Source organism: Pithys albifrons, chromosome 8 (assembly GCF_047495875.1).
Source record: "Pithys albifrons albifrons isolate INPA30051 chromosome 8, PitAlb_v1, whole genome shotgun sequence".
Lineage (NCBI taxonomy): Eukaryota > Metazoa > Chordata > Aves > Passeriformes > Thamnophilidae > Pithys > Pithys albifrons.
The window spans coordinates 37,512,171-37,522,489 of record NC_092465.1 but is presented as its reverse complement, the minus strand read 5'-3'; the positions used below and the strand labels follow the sequence as shown (position 1 = coordinate 37,522,489).

Below are 10,319 nucleotides of genomic sequence, written 5' to 3'. Positions count from 1 at the left end.
TGAGTGTGTATCTGAGTGTGTCTGTGTGTGAGGAAGGCAGTGAATGAGTGTGTATCTATCTGAGTGTGTCTGTGTGTGAGGAAGGCAGTGAATGAGTGTGTATCTATCTGAGTGTGTCTGTGTGTGAGGGAGGCAGTGAATGAGTGTGTATCTATCTGAGTGTGTCTGTGTGTGAGGAAGGCAGTGAATGAGTGTGTATCTATCTGAGTGTGTCTGTGTGTGAGGAAGGCAGCGAATGAGTGTGTGTGTGTCTGTGTGAGGAAGGCAGCGAATGAGTGTGTGTGTGTCTGTGTGAGGAAGGCAGCGAATGAGTGTGTGTGTGTCTGTGTGAGGAAGGCAGTAAATGAGTGTGTGTCTATCTGAGTGTGTCTGTGTGTGTGTCTGTGTGAGGAAGGCAGTAAATGAGTGTGTGTCTATCTGAGTGTGTCTGTGTGTGTGAGGTAGGCAGTGAATGAGTGTGTATCTATCTGTGTCTGTGTGTGAGGAAGGCAGTGAATGAGTGTGTGTGTGTCTGTGTGAGGGAGGCAGTACAGAGTGCGTGTCTCTGTGTGTCTCTGTGTGTCTGTGTGTGTGAGGGAGGAGGGAGGCAGCGCTGCCGCCGCCGCCGCCGGATCGGTTTCTCGGGGTTTGACCAGCTGTCCCAGGCTAACCCTCTGCTCTCTGAAGATGGAGGAAGTAAAAACAGGATTACCCTTAGCTACGGCTCCTCCGCCGCCTTAGTGCCCCCACAGCCAACTGCCGTGCACAAACACACCTCCACTGGGCAGAGGGAGCCGACACTAATAAACACACAAACAAAAGGGGGATGGAACTGACTCACTGCCTGCGCGGCTGAGGTAAATCTGCGCCTGGCTTCTTATTATTTCTTTCTTTTTCTGTTTTCCCCCCTTCCTCCCCTCCTCTCCCTCCCCGGTCCCCTTTCCCGGCGGGAGGAGGGTCAGCTCCGGCCGGTGCCGGGGGACGCGGGGCTCGGGCGGTCCGTGCGGGGCTGTGTGTGCGGAGGGTCCCCGAGCCGAGCGCGGCTGTGCAGCATCCCCGCGGGCGCCGATGACTTGTTGCTGTTAGCCCAGAAAATAAAAAATAATTCTAAAAAAGCCCCACAAAGACCAAGAAAGCCCGGGGCCGAAGCGGCGGCGGGTCTGGCCGGTCCGTTACCCAGCGCGGCCCCGCTGCCATTTCCCTCCGCACCCGCCGCCACCTGCGCGCCCCGGGGGGCTGCGGCCTGCGGCGGGGGAACGGGGAAAGGGAATAAAATGACGAGCGAGGCAGGACTTCCATGACTTTGACAGCTTGTGGCAGGGGCGGGGAGAGGCAGGATGAGCGCCGAGCCCGCCGTCGCCCAGGGCCGGAGCGGCGCTCCGGGGAAGTTGGCGTGGCTCCGGTGCGCGGGGTGTGAGTGCGCCCGCCGGGCCCCCTCCCCGCAGCCCCTCGCCCCATCCCGCCCCGCAGCCCCTCCGCTCCCCCCGATCCCGTGCCGATCCGTAAGGAACCGGTGGATCAAGTTTTCCTCCCTCTGTCTCCCTCTCCCCCTCTCTCCGCGCTGGTTAATCGCATTGCTGTAGCACCGGCTGACCTCCCACCTCCCACCCCCCCTCTCCCTCTTTTTTTTTTTTTTCCTTTCTTTTTGTCTTCATCTTCCTTCAAAGTATGTGCCATTCTTGAGCGAGTTTCCCCGCCGGCTCATCCCGGGGCTGCCCGGCTCCCCGGCTCCGCATGCCCCACCTGTAAGTGCCGGGGGCGGGTTTCTCTCCCCTATCCCTCTCTCCCTCCCCGTCTCTCCCTTCCCCCTCCCCCCCCACTTCCCACCCCCGCCTTTAACAAAATATTTTTTTAAAACTTTCTCCATCTTTCTTGGTCTTCAGCTCGAGCAAAACTCTCTCCCTCCATTCCTTGTTGGAGTGGGAAGTTTAGCAGCTGGGATTTGCCATCATCAGCCTAAAAATGGTGACCAAACTTTCTCTTCCCCTCTGCGTTTCCCTCTCCTCTCCCCCTTGAAGAAATAAAAAAAAAATCAGGCCGTGTGTTAACTTCGGTTATGGATGTTTCTGTGTTTCTTTTTGTCTTCCTTTCTCTTCCTCCTCCCTTCCTCCCCTTTCTTTCCTTCCACTTCATTGGCTGGGATGATCTTTCCCTGTTGCTTCTGATGTTTCTTTCTTTTTCTCAGTGTGTGCCTGCCTACCTGGACTAGGGGGAAGATAAGGTAATTTTGAAGGGCTTGAGGAAGTGGCTTACCTGTTCTGAAAACTTTTGGGGTTTTTTTGAGATTTCTTTTAAAGAGTCGTGAAAATCAGTAATTGAAGAGAGTTTGGTAGCAGTTGGGCAGGTTGAAATTTCAGTGTTACGTGCTGAATGCCTTGGGAATTTGATCTACTTTATACCAAAGAAGAGCACAGAGAAAAGTATTTCTTTATTGGGGAAAGGCAGGGAGTGGTGGGGGGGGGGAGGAAAGAGGGCTAAGGGAGGGGGAGGGAAGTGGTTTTGGAGACAAGAAGTGAAGCTGCCTGTTTTCCAGTAAGTAATGGAGAAATTCCAGGAGCCAGTGCTAAATATACTTGGCGATCAATACAGAAATGGCTCATTGTGAATAATTTAGCTGCCTGGTGCAGTGAGAGTTTTGAAACTAAAGGCAAAAAAGAGGCCGTGGAGGGAGAGAGGAAATAAAATTCTCCTCTGGTCATGTCAGATTCTTAATTTTTCCACTTAAAAGAACACAGTTATGATTATTGATCCCTCTCTTATTTTCCCCCCCCTCACAGTATATATCAAATGATAGCTAGGGGGTGTCATTCTATACAGTTACTTGGGTTTCGGGAAAGTAATAGCTTGTTCTGTGTCAGCAAAGTGCTTCCAGAAACTTTAAGATTGCTTCACACCACAGAATGTATGATCTGGGAGTTTTGAGTGTGATGTTTGGCCCCGTGCTGTGGCAGATAAGTAGGGTTAGAGTGAACAGGTGTGTGTACTGGTGTGTGTGCACAGGGAGGTGTGAGACAGAGAGCTGGAGCAGCTCTGTCAAAGGGGAACAGACACGGGAGGGTTTATTTTGTTTAGATCAGGATGGAGTCTCTTGTAGTGCATGTGAAAAGAGCAATTGTTAACAGTATCCATCTCCTCCAAGTCTGTTCTGGCTGTGAGAGCAGATGAAGCATTACCATCCCGGCTTGAACAAAACAAGTGGAAAGTCAGGGGGAAAACTCAGCTCAGGCAAAAATGCGAATGGGGCCAGAGAGGGGTATGGTCAGACCAGAATGATCCCAGTGCCACCTGCCCAGGAGGCAGCTGCATTTCTTTACTCACACAATTTACAGGAAGAATTCAATGATTTGCAAATGAGCACTTGTGTGTTTCTTTAGGCAGTGGTTGCAACAGCAGTAAAATGGGCAACTACTTAGGGCTTTAAGTAAGTTTAATCATTTAATGGTTGATACTGACAGGCGTCTCTGAGGGTGTACTTTTCTGCCTTGCAGCACTGCACTTTGACTATGGAAGCAGAGGCTGCTGATGGATATATAACATGTAAGTAGTCATTTAATTTGATTATTCTGAATTACTTTTCCCACTGTCCTTTTTATAATGCAGTCACCTGAAACTTCAGCTTCCTTGTGTATGGTCTTTGCATTGACACTGAAATAATGCCATTTAAATATAAACTCTCTGTGTGAGTGATAAATGCATGGGGATGGGTGCATGGGTGGGTGTCTCTAGGTTTAAATATTTGCTGAGAGTAAATGAACTTAGCAAATGAGAGAGCGTTCATTTCCAGAAATTCAAATTGAAGCCAAAAACTTTTCATGCCTTTCCCTATGCATTTCTCTTGTTTTCTTTGTGGGGGTTTGTGTAAGTGCTTTGTTCAACTGTCAGTTAATGTAGAGCTTTGGGAAGAAGGTCTCTGTAGTGAAGTACTGTTCCAGTCTTCCCCTGCCCAGCCTGGATTGTTGGTGTCTGCTATTGGAGAAGTAGTCCTAACTTGAAACTAAGCAGCTGGGGCAAGGTTTGTCAGAGGTGTGTGTGTAAAAGACTGGGGACAGTAGATTTGAGGGGGCTCTTAAAACCAGTCAAATGTTTACTTATGGCCAGCGGGACTCCAGATTTTACAGGCTCGGTGAGACCCCACCAGTTAAGGAGGGAAGGGCAAGGCAAAGGGAGCGAGCGAGTTGTGGTTCCTAATCTTTGTGTAACTCTGCTGAAGAGGGGATGGAAACTCACGGGGGCTTGTTCTGTGCAAGCAGGTGACAATGACTATTCGCCTGAAAGGGAGCACTGCGGCATGGCCATTGACCTCACCTCCAGCACTCCCAATGGCCAGCACGCCTCCCCCTGTCACATGGCAAGCAGTAAGTCTCCTTTAAGTCTGTTTCTCTCTAGCAGAGGGTTGGGTTGGTCTGGTCCTCCGGGTTCTTGGCTTGCTTACCAGGTTTTAACCACTGCTGTAGGCATTGCTAGTAACAGAGGAGGACAGGGCAGTTTTGTTGTTGGGTTTTTTTTTTCTTTTCTTGTTCATGCTGGTGTCTCATCTAAACATGAACGGGATTTCTAGTCTGAACTATCCCAAGGTGGCATTTGAGAGCTGGTCCTTACCTGTTCCAGGTAGGAAAACACTAGGCTTGACATGTGCTGGTTTTGTTTCCTCAGGTTTTGAAATCCAAATGGAAATTGTTGTTATTATTATTACTTACTGTGCTCCTGAAACAGCTTGAAGTAGCTTTATTTGAAAACAAACACATTTTATTTACTAAAAAGCTTTACTCTGGCAAAAGTATGCAGTTAAAATATCTGGGTTTTTATGACAGGTTGTATTTTACTGTTCCATGCAGCAACTTCAGAATCCTATTCATTACTCCAGCTTTGCCTTGGCAAATCCCAAAGTGGCTGAGATAATTTGGAGTTTATGGCACTTGGTAGTTGCCTCTAACAAACTGAAAGGATTTTGGTTTAGAATGTCGAGAAGAAACTGAAGAAATGTAGAGTTTTGGGAGTCTACTAAGAGTGTCAAGTGCTGATAATATTTCTATAATTATTCTCATACTGCCTGTTGGAGGTGGATAAATGGAGTTTACAAACATTTCATAAAAGCAACGTTCTTCCTTTTCTGTGTGTGAGTGCTGGAGCTTGTTTTACTGTTGGCTACAGTGTTATGTCAAGCTATTTACCTTAATGTAACCTCTGTACTTATGTTGAAGGAATAATGTAACATTCTGTACTTCCAACACAGTTAGAGTGTTGCTCTCTATATGATACTAATTTTCTTTCTGCTTTGCGTGTGCTGTAGATACATATCTATCTTTTTAAACTGAGTTTTTGTATAATATGCTATGAAAAACTGGGGGTAAAAGGGAGCTTTTAGGGATGCTTGTTTGAAAATACACAGTGTATGGACTTCAGGGTCCTTCTGAGTGAGAAAAAGATGTCACTTTCCTTTAAGAATTCTTTCCTCCTGCAAATTATGAGTAAAACGCAGTTTTATGAGCCTTTAAAACTGAGGGTTATTATCAAGATCTCCCAGTTATATACATGTTTCTGGAGAATATGATGGCTAATTCTGTGGACTGAACTTTATATGACAACTGCCCATAATTCAGCATCTTTAGACAATTCCAGTTGTACTGCACTGGGAGTCTGATATACTTTATTATGTTGTAAAAGTTTTACTACTCACTTTCTTCACTTTCTTTGTTTCCTTTTTATTAATGGCAAGGCTTCATTGGAAGGGAAAAAAATCTCCATTTTTAAAATCTTTTTTTTTTTTGTAATCCAGAATAAAAACCAGAGTCAAATTAGGAATAAAAAGATCTTGGATGAAGTCATGCAAAAATTCTTTAACACATTCAGTATTTTCATGCTCACTGTGTTAACATTTTCAATGATTCTTAAGCTTTGTTAGTTCTTGCCACACATGCCTTGGTGTACAGCTTATTTTTTAGAGGTGTTTTTTGGTCTCTCACAGGTGTCTCAAACGCTTTCATCCCTGCTGCTCTGTGTTAAGCATGTCCTGCTGTTGAAAACTTAAGGGCTCTGCCTGACTTTCCCAAGCCAAGCAAAACTCAAGCTTGTTAAATTTGTTGTAATTTATTTACTCTTTGCAGGCTTAAGAATGTTTTGCAGAGAGGCGGTTTGTGCTGCCTTAAACATGGAAGGTATTGGTCAGAGATTGTTAGCTTTTGGGGCAGCTCTTGTGTTGGTTCATTTAAGGTTTTGGGCCAAATCTTGAATCTGACATGTGTAGGCTAAATCTCCAGGCTGTGCTTTAGAGCTTTCCACCTGTTTTGTGGGGCATGGGAAATCCTTTTAAAGGTTTGGTAACCCAGGGGCTGATGACCTCTTTTTGGTTTTTTGGTTTGTTGGGTTTTTTGTTTGGTTTTTTTTGTTTGTTTTTTGGGATTTTTTTGTATTTTAAGGGAGTGGTGGAGGTGGGTGGGTAAGGAGGAATAGCTGTTTGAAATATTTGTATGAATTTAGTAGCTCCCAATGGTTTGATCCATCTTCCATTGTTTTAAGTGGAGGAAGTGGCTGTGTTGTATTTCAGTATGGTGTGATATCCAGTGGGTCGATGGGGACTGAGCCATGTTCTCTGCTGTTATAGGCAATCCCAAAGCATGGAATTCTGGCTGGGCAGGGCTTCCTAATGGAGGAGGTGGTACAGGGATCAGACCCCAATTCCCAAACATTTCACTTCTGGTTTGGTTGTTAGTCATCCCTAGAAATGGATGGCCCTGTTTGGCTGTGCACTCTGCAAGGTAGAGATCGAAGTTTTGACCTTTCTCCTTGTGTTCCACTGAATTGTTTTGAATCACAGCACTTAATTTAGTCTGAATTTCTGTCTGACTCAAAAGGAGAAACACCCTGAGAAGGAAATTTCTTGGATCTGTACCGAAATGACTTGAGTAGTGCTCTCCCAGCAACAGCAAAATTATGTGCTGTGTAAAGAGTTTTCTAGTTCATTAGTCCCTGGCAATCTGTGTTAGTAGTTCTGTCTGGGCTACTGATATTTTCAGTTTTATTCCAAAAGGGTTTGGGTTGAATGTTTTGGCTATTGCATCCTTTAACCTATTATCATTTTCAAGCATCTAGATGGTATTTGTAGGTTATGGATGGAGCTGACATTCCGTTTTCCTTCTGCTGAGGTGATTGTGAAAGATGGATCACACTCACTGGCCTGTCAGAGCTAACCAGTGATCTTACCTATGCCTGCCTTTAGCAGAACACTGCATGTGTGTTGGCAGATGCTCTGTTCTGAAACTCTTCTCTGTAGTTTTATGTAATCAAACATTTAAAATACATGTAAACAGTCATGCCAAGTAGGTTGATAGATCATCTCACTTTTCTCTACAGCAGAAGGCAAATTAGTGTTATACCTGCTGAGTACAGATGATACATTTACACAGCCCCAAATCTGGCAGCCCAGGTTTTCTTCTGATCCTCTGTGGGAAAACTCTTCCAAAGGCTGACACCCAGAGGTGGGCGTCAAAGGCCTGCTCAATTAACTTTGTATTGGTACTAGAGAGTTCCCTGCATGGCCCTGAGCCCTCCTGCAGACCCCACTGACTTCAAGGGAGTCAGTCGTGTTGCCTTCAGTGGATGTTGAACTGGGCCATAAGTGATCAGAAACCTCTGAATAGGAACTGGCATGCTAATTAAAGGCTAATGGGGAATCCTTATAAAGGAGACTTTTAAAAGAAATAATTCCCAGTCACTTCCTCCTAATACCACACTGAGTTGTTACTACAGTTATTAGAGATATTTTTCCCTGTAGGTTAAAATGGACTTAGAGGAATGTCTGCTTCAGAAACTGCAGGGGCACAGTCATTTAATTAGTTGACTCAATCAATTCTTTGTATAGGAGGAAGGATTCTTCTCCAAGATCACTTGCCTGGTATCATATGGAAATTAGTAACAGCAGCTATTAGCATCTGACAATCAGTGACAGAGGCAATTTCCCCTTAAATTAGAGACTTGACAGTGGGTGTCCCAGTTAACTTTCTTATCTTTCCTTTCATAGACAAAAGGAGCCCTTAAATGAAACACAGTCAGAACAATCATAAGTATCAAACCCAACATCTGATGTTTGAAACTGATTAAAATTGTGGTACACTTTCAAGAAGTGTTTATGGTAGCTTGAAGTGTTCCTAAGTTATAAGAATTAATTTATTAAGAAAATGAGCCATGTCGTCTGACTGTTGCAGAAAATAATGAGGCGGCTGCATTTTCTCTGTGGTGGGGAACGGTCGCGCTGACGCCACAGCTAATTGGGACAACAGTACTAAGTGTGTATTATTTCAGCAGCAGTATATACAGAGAACTTGGGTTTTATTATAATAAATACTATATTCCCAGTGATCAGGGTGGACTATCAAATTGCACTCTTTTTTTTGTAACATAAAGCCCCAGATGTTTCTTGATTACTTTTATTTTTCAACTCTGAATGGTCAGTGGTCATATAACCCCTGTTTAATCAGTTATGTTGCCCCGAGCAGAAAGTTAGATGTACCACAGCTGTGCCATCACAACTGGAGGGATAAAGAAATGTTACTGTGGAGCCTGTCTTTGGGAATTAAACTGTGTAAAGTTAGAGATTGCTCCATGCCTCAGCTCCACGGCAAACAAGCCTTGCCATTGTCAGAGTCCACTGCCCAGGCACATGAGACTGGACCTTATGCTGGTATTCTTTTTGGCTCAGTATGTGTTGTGGGTTTTTTTAATAGGATGAGGTGATGAGGCTGAACCTCTGCAGGAGGCTTTTCTTTAAGGAGGGTGGTTGAAGCTGACTGGGCTGGGCTGTGCTGCAGTGGGGGACTGAATTAGTGCTTTGAGGCAGTCACTCCCCTGCCACATGCACTGGGGCATGAAGAATTCTGGCACCCAAACTGATGTGCTCTGAACTGGGGACTAAGGTCTCCAGTTCTTCCAAATGTCGTGGAAAGTGTGACACAAGGCATGTGGTGCTCAAAATTCAGACCGGGTCGCCTTAGGGTGCTGGAGAGTCTCCTCTCCTCAGCAGTCTTTAAGGAGTAGGGTAGGCATCTGTTGGTTTAGGTACCTTTGATCCTGCCTCAGTGCAGGTAGGTGGACTTTTGACAGTCACTTGAGATGTCCTTTGGTCTTTTGTGTGTGACTTTGCAGCCTTGACAGTTTGATGTTTAGAGAGCTCAGCTGTGGAATTGCATGATGATGCCCAATACAGACTTACCTGTGGTTTTGCAGGTTGAAAGACAGTGAAGATGGACTTTGCCAAGATGAGCTCAGACGTGAGGGATGAGCTCAATAAAGTGTGGCAGGGAACTGTAAGTGAGGTTCTTTGTCATTCACAAGAGCACTCTTTTTGCTTCAGTCTTTCATCCTCAGACTTCCCAAGAATTTCCAGCACGGTAATAGTCATCAAAGTTTTAGCCAATGGATTTAGTTTTTGTGAAGTTTAAGGAGGGAAAATATTACATGAAAAGGTGATGATTGGGCTTTAAACAGAAACAGGGTTTTGTCCATACCTAAGAAATGAAAGCTCTGCAGAGTACTGTTACACTGTTTTGGGTGGTTTTATTGGGGGGGGGGGAAGGAAACAACAACAAAAAACATCAAACAGAAAGAAGTGTTACCTGGGAATGAAACACACCTGGAATGAACCTTGGATTGTTGTAGCTTCATCCACATCAGCTCCGATTTTTCACAGTGCTGTGGTTTAATTCAGGAAGTAGTTTCTCTGATACAAACTGTATGTCAACGAACAACAAGTAGTCACTGAAACTAGTTTGAGTAACCACTATCTGTAGCTCACAGTGCAACAGTGAAGGGCTCCCTTATTTATTTTTCCTATCTTCTGTCACAATCCTGGCATTCCCTATGGAGTCAGATACTTGGCTGCAAAAACATTCCTTCCTTTCAGTGAGTGTTATAAGGAGGGTGGAGTGAAATGATCAGTTAATCTCATTAAATAGGGTTTTATTCATTCTGATGGAAGTCTTGAGAGGTCATTTGCCAGAGCTTTGTTGCAGCACACACCTTTCTTAGGGAGCTTCTGTTATTCTCTTGGACTGTCAGGTTCAGTTAACTTTCCCTGGTACACACCCTGTTACAACACTCAGTGTTCTTGCTGGCTCGGTAGTCAGCAAGTTTTCAGTGTTTGCTTCTGGAATTTCAGTTCCTTTTCAGACATGCCAATGAAAAGAGCAATCCTCATCTTCCATGGAATATGACGCTTTGATAGCAGCTGGATGACAAGATTCCCATTGGAGAGTTCTCCATCTTTTCCATCCCTGAATCTGGGAGAAGGTCCTGTTGAAATCAATGGGTATTTTCTCCTGGGAAATTAAAGGCTTGTTTCCAGTTCC

General features: G+C 45.0%; 1 protein-coding gene across 9 annotated transcripts in view; it reads left to right on the top strand.

Annotated features, from left to right (window-relative positions):
• Positions 1-666: 666 nt before the first annotated feature.
• The window catches only part of IKZF2 (IKAROS family zinc finger 2), a 118,100-nt gene continuing 108,447 nt past the window's right edge, over positions 667-10,319 (top strand). For 4 of the 9 annotated variants that reach the window (XM_071562415.1, XM_071562419.1, XM_071562412.1 and 1 more), the window contains exons 1-3: positions 667-836; positions 3,468-3,516; positions 4,227-4,334. In XM_071562415.1, the coding sequence (XP_071418516.1) occupies positions 3,483-3,516; positions 4,227-4,334 (142 nt within the window). In that variant the 5' untranslated portion in view covers positions 667-836; positions 3,468-3,482. Of the gene's footprint in view, positions 837-3,467; positions 3,517-4,226; positions 4,335-4,469; positions 4,588-10,319 lie in introns of those variants that run through there. The other 5 variants (XM_071562418.1, XM_071562413.1, XM_071562411.1 and 2 more) reach the window with 3 other exon arrangements.